The sequence below is a fragment of the Mya arenaria genome, chromosome 12 (genome assembly GCF_026914265.1).
Source record: "Mya arenaria isolate MELC-2E11 chromosome 12, ASM2691426v1".
In the NCBI taxonomy this organism is placed as follows: domain Eukaryota; kingdom Metazoa; phylum Mollusca; class Bivalvia; order Myida; family Myidae; genus Mya; species Mya arenaria.
Window position 1 is genome coordinate 66,075,557 of NC_069133.1, and position 14,381 is coordinate 66,089,937.

General features: G+C 34.7%; 1 protein-coding gene across 4 annotated transcripts; it reads left to right on the forward strand.

Annotated features, from left to right (window-relative positions):
• Positions 1-1,118: 1,118 nt before the first annotated feature.
• Positions 1,119-11,682, forward strand: LOC128212337 (uncoordinated protein 58-like). 4 transcript variants are annotated; one of them, XM_052917739.1, is made up of 5 exons: positions 1,119-1,273; positions 1,580-1,635; positions 4,933-5,445; positions 9,258-9,466; positions 9,655-11,682. In XM_052917739.1, exons 3-5 carry the CDS (start codon positions 4,968-4,970, stop codon positions 10,723-10,725), a joined length of 1,758 nt encoding a protein of 585 aa, XP_052773699.1. In that variant the 5' UTR covers positions 1,119-1,273; positions 1,580-1,635; positions 4,933-4,967; the 3' UTR covers positions 10,726-11,682. The 4 variants fall into 4 exon arrangements, with proteins under 4 accessions (XP_052773699.1, XP_052773697.1, XP_052773698.1 ...); XM_052917737.1 differs by having other exon boundaries at positions 1,119-1,635; XM_052917738.1 differs by lacking the exon at positions 1,580-1,635.
• The last annotated feature ends 2,699 nt before the right edge of the window (positions 11,683-14,381 follow it).

The following is a 14,381-nucleotide window of genomic DNA, read 5'->3' on the forward strand; positions in this document are numbered from 1 at the left end:
GAAGGCCTTTCAATATGAGTAAAAAAAGAATGGCTGTGAAAAAGTAGTTAATTCCACAGAAGAGATTTAAAAGTAGTGGGTTTTAATTCACGTCGTTTAAGAATATTACCCTAAAGTGAAAAATGAACACCTCGACACATTCGAACACATTCAGATGACATTCAAGTGTTTGATTGAAGCAGATTAAAATCATGGTTCGAGATACCTGCCATATGAGCACTGTATATGCGTTGCTTGATGTATATGAAAACTTTCAATTACTCCATTATTAACTTCAACCCTGATTAAACAGACCTAAATGGCTGCCTACATTCAGTTCGAAATAAGTAGAGTATGGGGATGGCGGGTCATTGCATTGAAGTATTTCCCGGATGACTAACCGCATATAATCTTTATATTATCTGTAGTAGTATAAACACATTATGAACTCTCACATACAGAACATGGTTCAAGCATTCTTCAATAACCCAATGGGTGCCAGCAAAACTAATATACAAAATGATTCTATAAAATATGATACCATCTCGGCGATAATATCATCAATGTAAATTAATAATGCATATCATGTTATGAGCAAACTACAACGATCGCGCTAAGGGAAAAATGAATTTGGCGACAGTTTATCTAGAATAAGAGCTTGATTAGTGACTTAGCCGGACACAAGTGTGTTTTGTCCGAATACCCTGTCCACTCACAAGCACGACAAGACCACATTGTGGCATCACATCTTGCCAACGGGAGATATAAATTCTGTTATTATTTGTTTCAAAATTTATCATTACATAAACAGTTTAAACTCAATTAACAAGCTAACGAAAAACATATTTTCATGATGTAAAAGTATCCCATTCATTTTGCAAATACGTTTACATACACGTTTATATACCTTCGCTACGTTTAATGAAGCAATAATGATTCAGCCGTAAATGAAAAAGCTCGTTTCAATCTTGGATTGTTTTCCACAAATGAGAAATGTACGAGGCATCATTGACAAGTCTATCTGATCTGTTTTTCTTTATTTGCTTCGCGAAGAACTATTGACATGCATATTACTGTTCGGTGCTAAGATATTTATTTCTTCGGGACTTCCCAGGGAAGCGCAGTGACTGGGAGAATAACGCTGAGTATGATATCACCGTTCAACGATCTGGACGGAACCAGCATGATTTATGCAGATAGGCATCGGATCGCAAATATATAACACGTGTTTTTGAAGAAAGGATAAACATTGTACACTTTTGCTTTTATAAGCTACTGGATAAATATAAATCTGGTAAAACAATATTTTGTTTTTTCCGCTATGTCACAAAATAGCTTTAGCTGGTATCGCGATAGCACTTAATCGTTTAGGCGTGTGCCAAGAAAATAATTTTACGGGTTATACCTGCTGTGTCTGAGGTTTTGGTATTGATTTTAATAGTGTTCTGCTTATTCTGCATCAATAATACAAAGTAATCTGAGATCTTACCTTGGTGTTTCGAATGACTGCGTGTTTAATTACCGGCGTGAAGTATCTTTCTGCTGTGCATCGTCGAGTGCTTTAATTGTGTTGAAGTTTTGAGATTTCAAACTTATATAGGTAATAGATTCCAAGCAATTCGGAGATTATATAAGTGAAAAGTATATATACAAGTGGTAAGTGTAGAATTTATTATATTTTCCAATCGCTAAACACTATCTTTATTAAAAGAAATAGCTGGTGGTTTGTGACAAAACGGATCATCACCAAAACGGACCAGCAACGAAATTGCCAATTTACACGACATAAAAGGCAAAGCCAAAGGTTGAACTAATATTTTAAGCATTCTTTTAAACATTATATTCGCAATGTTATTTATTTACGGCAAGATGTTTGTTGCATTGTCGCTAAAATGCTTGCAAAATGGTTCATACAATCGATAAACCTCAACTGTTTTTTTATAACAACAATTGGTCCGGATTGGCTAGTCAAGGTTGTATTGGAACCCTTATTCTTGACAAATGTTCTTAGAAATTGATATCACAGTTAAATATGGATTTAAATTAATAACAATAATGTAGGTTGTATGTTACGATGATGATGTTTTGTATTTTGATGTTGTGGTCAATAACCCCAAATGTTTCCCTTTCTGCCATATGTATTAAAATTATAATAGTTATATTCAAGATCAAAACCAGTACTTTGTTATGCTCTGCAATATGTTGTACTATTCGTAATTAAATCCAGGATAAAATGCCTATCAACGCGATTTAGGCAAAGACGAAGTTTAAAATGTTGCCAACGCATTGAGTAATTAAAGTTGGAAATATTTCTTTTTTAAAGCAAAAGCTTGCCGTTAAATCCCTCTCGGTAATTCAGGTTGCCTTTACTTTATTTTATTTATTTTGTAGTTAAAACGTAGTTGCTCTTGCTGCGGAAATGTCTGCTACATGAAACACGCGAGTTATATTTTAACTTTAAAATGTCAAGTTTATATACATAGCCCTGTTTTGGCAGGATTAAAACTGTTCTTGGCAAATGTATGCATGAGACTAGAGGTGAAAGTGATGGTATTTCTCAACACTGACTGTTTTGCCAATGCGAGGCAGACAAAACCATTGCTGTTACATTTAATTAATATGTACTAACAATAATTGTGCCGTTAACAGTCAGACAACAATTTTCCACAAAAACATAAGTATTAACGTACTTTTGTGCACGTCCGTCTCATTGTTATATAGTACGGGCAAGGTCGCAATCTGGACTTAATTGGATAATTTTATTTCGTACCAAACGCCAGCTATCATCATTATATGTTCAATGTTCAATTGGTCCTCGTTTTCGGACTTTTAAAATAACTACAAATCAGCTGATATGTGTTCTGTGTCCCAGCGGTATTGCCATCTCCAAATGGTCAATAATTTGGTATGTAAGTGTAGAAGCCGCAGCCAGTTTACCGATTCCAGGAAATCTGGCGATATAAATATGTAATTAATCTAATCTTGTTCTGGGATTTAAGAGAACATCTTTCGTTTTGTCAAATAACAAGAACATTAAATAAACGAGGGTCGTTGCATTGTTCATAGTTAAACGAACTTTAGCTTGAGCAGAACTTGCCAACGTCTTTCAATTGAATTGGAATTCCATTTTTTTGAGTGGAGGCAAATACGTGCTGACACTAATATGGTCAGACATTTAAGGGCATTCAAACGCTCCAAACATTTCAAAGGAACTTAAAACGAACAGTCAAAATTCTTGGAGGTTTCCAACCTGTTTCCATGATACCCAACACGCTGCAGCCATCACTCGCTCATTAAGTATGGCTCATGTTGTTTATACTCATAGTTCGTGTCTAGTTACATGAACGTTAGAAAACCTTAAGATAGTAAATCAAGAATAGTTTGTTTATGAACAGGCTTTGGTATACTTTCTTTAAGTTGTATGCATTCTTTCTGTATCATTTTTCTTAAATTTTCATTATTTAGTTATATAGATTTACTATAGTGTATAAGTCAAAAGAGCGTGTGTGATTTTCAACAATCTCGTTTTTCATATTGTATTTCATATTGATATGAAAACAGCAATCCATCAATAACGTCTTCAATGAACGTGTACTAATTATATGTTTCCATATTCATTAGCTTTTAAAATGATTGAAAATCCTTTAAAGCAAAAGGCACATATTCAAAGAATTTCGGGTGAAGTTGAATCCGATTAGATTGTTAACTTATTCCGAATATAACGGTTACATTATTCCTCATGAATGTATAATCAGGAATTGATAATGTTATTAATTTAAAAGACCAAGCCCAACTAACACCTTTTTGTTCTACGCTCAATTCGCCTTCGTTTTCGGACGTTTAAAAAAACTCAAAATAAGCTGAAATATGTTTATGCGTCCCAGCGTGTTGCCATGATCAAATTCTCCGTAATTAGGAATGTTTCTTCAAGTGTAGATCCCCCAACATGTCCGATTCTAGCAAATTTTGCGATGTAAATACATAATCAATGTAATCTTGTTCTGAGAATTTAGAGAACATCTTTCTGTTTGTAAGTAATGAAAACATAAAAGTAAGGAGAGTCCGAGCAATATTCGTAGTTCAACGAATTATAGGTAAAGCAGAACTATGAACTTGCAAAAGTGTCCCATCTGGATTGGGATTTCCTTGTGTTCGAGTTTATTTGTGTTTTGTTTTAACCTTTTTATATCAATCTCTTTCCACAACAAAATGAAAAGGCAATTACGTTAATTGAAGGGAAAACATGCAGACATTAATATGGCCAGACATTTTATAGCATTAAAACGCTATAAACATTTCAAAGGTACTTAAAACTAATGGTAAAAATTATTGGAGGTTTTCAGCCTGTTTCCATGATACACAACACGCTGCAGCCATCACTCGCTCATTAAGTATTGCTCATGTTGTTCATACTCATAGTTCGTGTCTAGTTACATGATCGGAAGAAATATCTTATCTAATAGACAGTATATCAAAGATAGTTGTGTTTTCATCTTCAGGTTTTCTACATCCTATCATTTATATTTCTTTAAATATCGTTTTACATATAATAAGGCGTATGTGATTTTCAACAAGCATGGTATCGCTTTTTATATTTCATATTTATATGAAAACATTAAATAACAAATCATAAGTTGCGAACTGTAATGTACGTGTGCTGATCTGTTGTTTCCATATTTTATAGCTTTTAAAAGGAATGCAAATCCTTCAAACCAAATCGCACACTGTCAATGAATTTCCGGTGAAATTTAATCCGATTACATTTCTTACTCAAAATATTACGGTTGCATTATTATTTTATGATTGTATAATCCGGAAATGATTCTGTTATTAATTTAAAAGACCAGACCATAATCTGGTGCTTGCCTGTTGATTGATGGTTTAACTTGGTTGTTAATTTTACATAAATGTTCTATGACAAAAAACTGTATATAATATAAAATATATTTCCAGAGGACACTCATCTCCTGTACAAACCGGAAGGGTCGATGGACGCGGACGACTGTCATTTGTCGGTGTCAGCTGCCGACAGTACGGACACATTGGCCACTGACGTCACCATTTCCTCGGAGAAGCTGGCCCAGCCCGAGGGATGCCTTGGAAAGACAAAAAGAGTCGCTCAAGCCGTGTACAAGGCGGCACGATCCCTGGTTGGGCTTATCATTATTCTTATAGCGTACACCGCGCTCGGCGCCGCCATATTTATGGCAGTGGAATCATATCATGAACAAAAGTACAAATCCAACATTACGGATATTAAAAAGAATCTAATTTCTCAATTACTGCGGTCAGTGAATCAGGTCCAAGACGTGAACAAGTTAAGGGCGGACACAAACAAGCTCTTAGTGGACTATGAATCGGCGATCCGGGAGGCGATTAAGAATGATGTGACCACGGACTCTACAGTAGAGGTGTGGACGTACTGGGGCAGCCTGTTCTTCGTATGGACCGTCTATACCACCATAGGTTAGAAAAATAAATCATTCACCTTGTACTTTCTTAAATCCTAGCATATCGATATCAAGAACAAAAGGACAGATACATGCTTCCAATGCATTCTTTGTTCGTCTTTATTTAGAAACTGCATTTTCAACTATATATACTGGTACTAGTCAAATAGTTTAAAGTCGACGTTTTTTAACGATGTTTAATATGGCACATCCTTACATATTGGCATTCGAATTGGGATTCCGGGTAAAACATATTATGTCTAAAAAGATAAGAACATTTATAAAACATGCTATGTAACCATTATATTTGATTTCATCATAGTTCCGTGCATGAAAAGTCAAAACTTAACGATATATACATGAAGGACACCCATAATTCACAATAAAATAGTGTTGTCTGTCAGACTCTGTGTCATTAGAAGCTTTGTTGACCTGAATAGATTTTATTTTACGAATAAAGCCTATTTCTAATGCATTTGATGCTGGTTTTTGTCTAAAATTCTTTTGCAGTTATATGGTATAGTATGAATGAATTTTAGAATCTATTTCAAACATCAAGCACTTCTCTAAATACAATTGCAATAGTTTTAAAAACAACCCCTGTTTTTCACCTACCCGTTTGGACGTTTAGAGATGTCATTGAGAAGAATCCCGTTTGGAATGTCTATTATTCTAGACTAGTACGGCTTACCGCTAGTCAACTTGATAACGGTGTCGTCGCGTTCCAAGTGTACAACAAAATGTAATGAACATGTTTGCATCAATTATTTACTATCAAGCACTCAATACTTGCTAAACTAGTCATCTGAGTTATTACTGGATGCAACATATTAAAAATATAGTATTTGAAATCTGAAATGCGAACGACATAAACTTTGTCAAGCCCCAGAACACGTTCAAAACATGTGTCTTTTATGTGCAGTAGAAATCCAAACCTATCAGTTTTACAGATATGAAACTAATCTTTATCTAAGCGATATAATACTTACTTTGAAATCTTAGAGTTTGATGCCGTTTTCTTCCCTGGTTATGATTTTAGATGCAGAACACCAGGTATACATACAATATTGTAATTAATTATATCTATTGTACATGTAGTATATTTAAAGAGTGTATCTGTACGGAAAATAACATATGTGTTATCTCAGACAAGGCCGCATGTTGTTAGGGTCAAAACAAAACTTTTTTTTCATTTTCCATTCTTATGCAAATTTGGATATTTTTGGGGAAAAATGATAACAATGACTATCGAATTATGAAAAGTTATTTTTGTTATAAATATTATATGTGTCATATCCCTATCGTGCTAGTGAAAGATGGTTTTAGTTTAAAAAAACAAAAACGATATAAATAAAAAAACACATGTCTTCTCTCCCTCCCTAACTTATGCATAAAAGACCCAGATGAAATATTCCTACAATAAACCATACTATTAATTAACCTGTCAAATACATGTTTGTATACATGTTTTGTCTACTAATATGAACATTTTGAAAGGCCTTACCGTTGTTATAATTCGTGAGCTAATAAATGCTTTTTCATTTGTTGTACTCTATGTACAACCAAAAATTGATTATTTGGGGTTCTAATGCAGTTTTGAAGAACTCTCCAATACATATCGAATTATTTTCCATAAAGCTAGATTTTAACATGCATGCTTTGTATAACAAGAGTCCCACTTCTTATATATCAATTTATTTTTGAACTCTATCGAAAACTAATAATTTTCATGTTTCTATGAATAACACATTCACTATAAATACGATGTAAGGAACCTTACTTGAGAAATAACTTTTCTAGTTGTGTAAGTTTCGGACAATTATAAAAACGGTATAGCATGTGTGGAAATATATTGTGATCAGTTCTGGTATTTTCCATTAAACACAGCTAAGTAAAAAACAAGCGCCCAAATCATTAATGGTAGAGTAAGTGGTATTGTATTCCCAGTATTTCAAATCATTAGATCGCATTGGAGTTGTGCTGTCTTCTTTTCTCCATATTCGTGATTCACGAAAATGATCATGACATAAACGAAATAATTATCAAACTTTAACATTGTTTCCAAAATATTGTTATTTACTGCTACATTCTACTTTATGGAATTCGCTCGTGTGCCGTACTGCGTTCATACAGCATAAACGCAAGAACAAATGCGATCAATCCTTAATTTATAACACTTCTTACTTTGTTTTAATTTTGATATCGTTTCTGAAATTTGCTCACATTATAAAAACGTGGCATGCACAGCTTTTTGCAGATAAAAGCACAAGCAATATACAGATAACGTTTTCAAGCACTCAATGCATTTTAGAATCAGTGCTTTCCAAAACATATCATGTACACTGTTTGCCCATACAATGTGCAGGCATTGAACGAGATTACATGGTAGACCAGCTGTTGAAACATAAGTCTGCCTCTCTCTTCGAGCTTTATATATTGATAAGATATCAACTTAAACAAAGAAACCCTTTCAGTTAGGCCTTAACAAATAACATGCCTGTTTCCGGTTACCCGATTTACCGTATTTTTTAACCACGGTCTACAATTTTTCTACAACTAAAAAGTCTTAATCTTAGATAAGAGGAATGTTTTTATCTCATACGTTTGTTTAGACCTTTAAAGAAAAACATTATTATAAGTTTGAAGTCACTTCTGCGCACCTTTTGTTTTTCAAAAAATGTGTCCACCAAAAACTGAAGGGTTATTTTTTATTGGCATTTGGTGTTATAATTATGTATTTAAAATAAGAATCACTAATAAATAAAAGCGAGCGTTATTTATGATGCAATACTCGATGCCCCTTGTACTTAATACCAATGTAAAACTGTTACCATATTTTACCTATTTTTCCAACGAGTTGTTGAAAATAGTTAGTAAGCGAGCATTTGGCGTGATTGCTGACCTATATCCAGTAATTGTGTATTTGACGATGAGGAATGGCAGATCCTTTTTATCACATGTTGTTTTTCCTCAGATAAATAACAAAAAAAGACTGTCTATTTTACCTGCGCCGATGGCGAGCCTAATACCACAAACTGACAAAGCAATGTTATTTCCCGCGCTATATTCACTGCAGAAATGTAGTACCTAGAAGAATAGAAAACCAAATATATATATCCGATCATTTTAGTTCCGTTTAGATTAGAAAGAATACTGCGATAATATTCAGTAAGAAATGCAAAATAAATACTATACTTTTAACAAAATCTTAAATTTTTACTAATACCCGGTTTGATGATTTCATAATCGTCAATTATAATTTGTAATGTGTGTGTCATTTTTTTTAAATACGGAAAGTGCCGAAGGTTTTGCGTGAGAAAAAATACCACGTTTTCCTTTTTTATTAAAAATGAAAGAAAATAAATACTTTTTTCGAATATATCTTTTTTTATTAAAAAAAACACAATCGTATGACTTGCTGGAATTTTGCTATGAGTATTTAAAGATGAATGGTGTTTGATATTCTGTTTGGCACAGAATACACATGTTTCCCTGACATGGCCGAAGTTGTCCGGTGTTTGTATCTATTGATACATAATCAAGATGAACAAGATTTGTGTGATTGGTATTTAGCACATTATTAATTATTACATTTTCTGTTAAGACCTACCAGAGATACATAACACGATGAACAAGGTTAATGTGATTTGTATTGATAACAAAGTTACATTGTTGGGTTACATTAACTTCTATCTAACTTTTACCGGGTGGTTTTGTGTGTGTTGGTGATCATGTACTAAGATATATGCCCTGCAATCCTTCAATATGTACACTGGTAGGTAATTTGTAAGTTCGTTACATTGTACAGTTTTTTTTACTGTTTTCCAGGTTACGGGAACATATATCCCGTAACGGGTATCGGGCGTATGTTGACGATCGTGTATGCGAGTGTGGGGATCCCCCTGGCGCTTTTGCTGCTGGCGGAACTAGGGAAAGTGTTCACCCGTGGTCTAAAGTACCTGTGGGCCTTCGTAAGGAGGTACTACTACACCGGCTACTTCCGGAAGGTCCGTTCTTCGCTGCAGCATAAATATCAGGTAGCCCTTCTTGCTTTCATTCAATTATAGTAGTGTTTGTTTTTATTAAAACACTCAAAGCATTGAACTAAATGCACGCATTTTCACACTACTCATAGTTTCGTACAATCTGTGTTTATTTAAATGTTTGAACATTATTCTATAATTTAAAAAACACTTATTTCAAACTACTTCTGACAACCAATCAGGTTACGAAGGCAGACTTTAAGAAGACAAGAAGCTCCAGCGCACCAGCCCTCGTAGAACAGGCGCACGTTGAAGCAGGAGAGGCGGATAGCCTGGAGGCAAAGAGCCTCCATAGCCTTGACGAAGAGGTGGCCGCGGCGGGGCAGCGCAGTCGCAGTAGTTCCAAGGTGGTAAATGGGTACGAGGTGGACGATGAGTTTAACCTTCCAATCAGTATTGCGATCGGTATCTTGTTTGTGTACATCATGCTGGGAGCGACCATGTACACGATATGGGAGGACTGGACATTTATAGAGTCATTCTACTTTGTATTTGTGTCCCTTTCAACCATTGGCTTCGGTGATGTTTTACCTGCACATCAGAAGTTTTTTATTATCTCATCGATATACATGTTTGTCGGTCTGTCATTGGTTTCTATGTGTATCAATGTCGCGGTCGAGTTTTTCCACAGTATGTCCAAAAGGGCTAAGAAGAAAATGGGCGAGGCAAAAAGGAAGATAGGTGATAAGGTAAACCAAGCTAGCAAAAATGCGCGGGAAAAGGTATCAGATATGAAACACAATATCAAAGATGAAACAAGTAGGTTAAGGCAGAAGACAGATGCACGTCTCACTAACCTAAGAACAAATATTACTGATGAAACTTCCAAGTTCAAACATAAGACTGACAAAGCGTTTACCGGTATTAAAACTAACATATCAAACGAAACAACCAGATTTAAAAAGCGAGCTGATGAGAAATTCAGAAAAAGAGAGTCAACTTCGGACGGCGGTAGCCCAGCAAATATTTCCAGAGAAAAGGTAGCAACTGTAGACATTCCCGGAGACATACCTGCCGCCGACGAAAAATATAAACGAATTGGTGACGTCCAGTCAACCACCAGTGAAAATCCAATATCACCAAAACACCGGAAGGAGTGTAAGAAAAGGGCCCCAACACCGCCTACATCACCTACAAAATCCTCAACAAAGTCCCCTACTAAATCCCCAACCAAGTCCCCTACTAAATCGCCGACGCAAACATTTGCCTCACTTGGAGCGTTTAGAATTTCTGTGAAGAAAGACACCAAATAGATATCTGAAATGCCTGGGTGCAGTAGTTTGTGTTTAGATGACAATTTAACCAAGACAATGTAATTGCTCTCTATATGTTATATGTATAATCAAGAATAAAAGCGATACAGATTTAAATCAACATATATGAGATGTATGTTGTTTATTTTGACAAATTGATAAATATCAAATATACACAAACTGTATCATTAAATTGTTCAGATAATTTAAAATGAATTTACCAAAATAAATTGACCAGGAATGTCGGAGACACACGGCGCATTTATTTGGTAAATGCATACCGATAATACTTCTACCAGCTTAGTGTATAATATTATATTTTTATATACTGATCCAACCTCTGTTAAAACCGACTGATTCACTGTTGATTTACGAAAATCACTTCATGTTATACTCGAAACATATTGCCATCACAATGGACAAATATAATTTCAAACATCAAATAAAGCAAATTAAGAACTATCGGTTTAAGTTTTTAAAATGTACTTGTATTTTATTTTCAAACTACATGCGAAAAGCTGGGCATTTGCTAATAATGTTCTAAAGGATGATGACTGTGATTGTGTTTACTTTGTTTAAGTGACGTGTGTATTCCATCATGCGTCCATATCTTGCTCAAACCTGCCGCCATTGTATATATTACTCAATATGTGTTGGTTTCATTAACATACAAATCAGCTTTCTGTTCAATTTAAGTTTATGATTTAATGTATTTGACCTTTACGCGATGCCATTTCAGTTTCATAATTGCGCTATGTGTTCCTTTTCCAAAAAAGTATAAATGTATCCCTTTTAATGTTTCAAAGATATTTAACTGTTAAAAATTATGGGTCCTGTGTAGATGTAAATGCATAGGACATCGTATAAGTCGTGTATACGTTGAGAGTGTTTATACGCCCTTTTTCAGTGTCTGTTTTGTGTTTCATGTTAATGTAAGGAATTCTACATAATAGCCAATTAAACAAACAACATGTAAATTGTTTATTTTAAATTGTGTTCGAATCATGTAAACGATTCGAATTCATATCAATCAAGTATTTGTATGAACCTTTGTAATAGTTCTTATGATGGTTATACATACAAATATTGTTTTTTTTAAACGCATGTCTTGACGGCTCTCTTACTTTGAAAGTGGTCAACGGCTGTAACCATGACGTCAGCTCAATCACTCGGAATATAGGGCAAGGGCTGTAACATGACGTCAGGCCATTCACTCGGAATATTGGGCAAAACTGTAACATGACGTCAGGCCACTCATTCGGAATATAGGGCAAGGGCTGTAACATGACATCAGGTCACTCACTCGGAATATTGCGCAAGGGCTGTTAAATGACGTCAGGCCACTCACTCGGAATATTTGGCAAGAGCTATAACATGACGTCAGGCCACTCACTCGGAATATTGGGCAAGGGCTGTAACATGACGTCAGGCCACTCACTCGGAATATTGTGCAAGGGCTGTAACATGACGTCAGGCCACTCACTCGGAAAATGACGCGTAAGAAACGTAAACTAGATTTGTATTTGAATATTGTCACATATTTTTTTTAATTGTACTGTAAATAGATTTCAAAACGATTTGGTCACTGATTACGCATCTTTTTTCAAATTCCGGTCCATGGTGTAGGCTTCGACTGCCTGCTTCCAGAAAACGGCACCCTAAACTGTCAGTAATAGCTACTTCGCACATACGCAGAGGGCAGAGCGATTTATGAAAAATAGTCAACTTATCCAAATCATGTACATCGACAAAATGTGTGTTTAAGTTCATCGTCAAATCTGCTCTACATGATATGGAGCTGCAGTAAATATGGCAAATTGTTATTGGCCAACAAATCTGTGAGAATAACAACTCGTGTGGAATATTAAGACGGGGAGGTCCAGTAATACAACGTAGACTTGTTAAAGTCAAATAGTCGTATTGACCTTTCGAGAGAACAAGCAAAATCCATATTTGGCAGTGTACGCACGCATTTTGTGTAATGCGGACTTTCAAAATTCTTAAATATTATTTGTGACATAGAATTCGGATATGCCATATTCAGTCCGCAAATAAAAGGAAGCACATTGTTAGCACCAGAAGTAAAACAATTATAATTGTTAATAGTGACGCTATGTATCATGCAAAATAAGGTTGAAATGGTTGATTAATATTTTTCGTTTGTGCCGTAAAACTTATACTGATGAAGTTTTTATTGCAACATGTTTTGCTAGACATATTTCCAATTAATTTATTAGTAAACATTATTGTGTTGTTTGCCTTCAAAGAAGAGTTATGGAATGTTAATGTCTGATAATGTATGCTAAAAGTGCTGTAATCTAGCAGAGTCGTGTTGAAACAAGCCTTCTGCGTTTCCATCCTGAATCGGTCAGGCTGAATCAATATAGGAAGCAGTGTTTATAAAAAGGTTTTGTTTTAAAATTAGAAAGGGAATAGATATACACATCTTAATTTATTAACTTTCTTTCAAATTTACTGTTTGCGTGCGTTTGGATGGGCGGGAAGGAATTTAAATTCCTATTTGCTGTTGTTCTTTTTCTCGTCAATTACGATCGCAACGCTTGGATGCCAGACATTTTTTTACCAAATGTGACGTTTAATAGCATCGAACTGAACTGATTTTGAAGCATGGTATTTTCAAAAAGGTCAATACGTGTTTTAGACTCCCACCACAAGACAAAAACGCTATTAATTACGAATCACGTGACCACGTTTACTCCTTTAAAAATTGTAAAACTAAAACGGTTTGATAATACAACGAAAACGAACTAAATACCATTGGCATTGACACCGATTCGACAGAACATTGTGAAAGATAAAGAAAATAAAGAAGTGACGCCATATGCTTAACCGTTCCCTTATATAGCCAATATTATTTGTTCCATACCCGATAATTATGTAAGTTTGCATGAATTATGTCTGTTTTGTTATTGCTTTATTTTATCGCCTTTTTATGTAAATGTGGTTTGTCATTGACCATAGTTTAAACATATTCTTTTTAATCAGCGTATACATATATAACATAATTACAAACAAATAGACATGCCCACTCTAGAAAACGGGGTAAGAACTAATATAAATATATCTGATGAAAGTGTTTCTTTGACCTTCTTAGAAATAATGATCTAGATATTCTGTTCTGTTCTGTATGATGATGCAGATTTTTCATTGTCTCATCAATACATAAAAAAACAGGTAAATCGAATGGAACAGCATGGATCACGCCGTTGGGCATATAAAAACATGTGGCGTAATAAATCGTTGGTTTTTCATCAATGACTCAACTATGAAACAATCTACTCTACAAAGGTTAGTTAAGGTAACTTTGTGTTTTGCTATATGAAGGCTTTTGGCAAAAAAAACCCGCATAATTATGATTCCACAATGTACTACTGAAACCTTTTTAAATGCCAGTGATGTTTTGGGTTGTCATTTTCACACGTATCTCTTCACATTACATAAGAATATCTGTATATTGTCTTCAAAGCTTTGTGGCGTTTACATGAAAGGACATTATTATTATTAACAAAATTATAAGATACGAAGAGAGATATATCATCTGGTGGTATGTGTTTGAAAGTCGCGTTAATGTTTCATTAATTTATGACATTTTGAAGTAATTTTTAGAAATAGTTGTTAGACATTCGAAGACTATA

Excerpts from the sequence above, each read along its gene's own strand:
- LOC128212337 (XM_052917737.1), top strand. The coding sequence starts at position 4,968 with ATGGACGCGGACGACTGTCATTTGTCGGTGTCAGCTGCCGACAGTACG. Across the intron at positions 5,446-9,257 it reads GACCGTCTATACCACCATAG|GTTACGGGAACATATATCCC; the intron begins GTTAGAAAAATA and ends ACTGTTTTCCAG. Across the intron at positions 9,467-9,654 it reads CGCTGCAGCATAAATATCAG|GTTACGAAGGCAGACTTTAA; the intron begins GTAGCCCTTCTT and ends ACAACCAATCAG.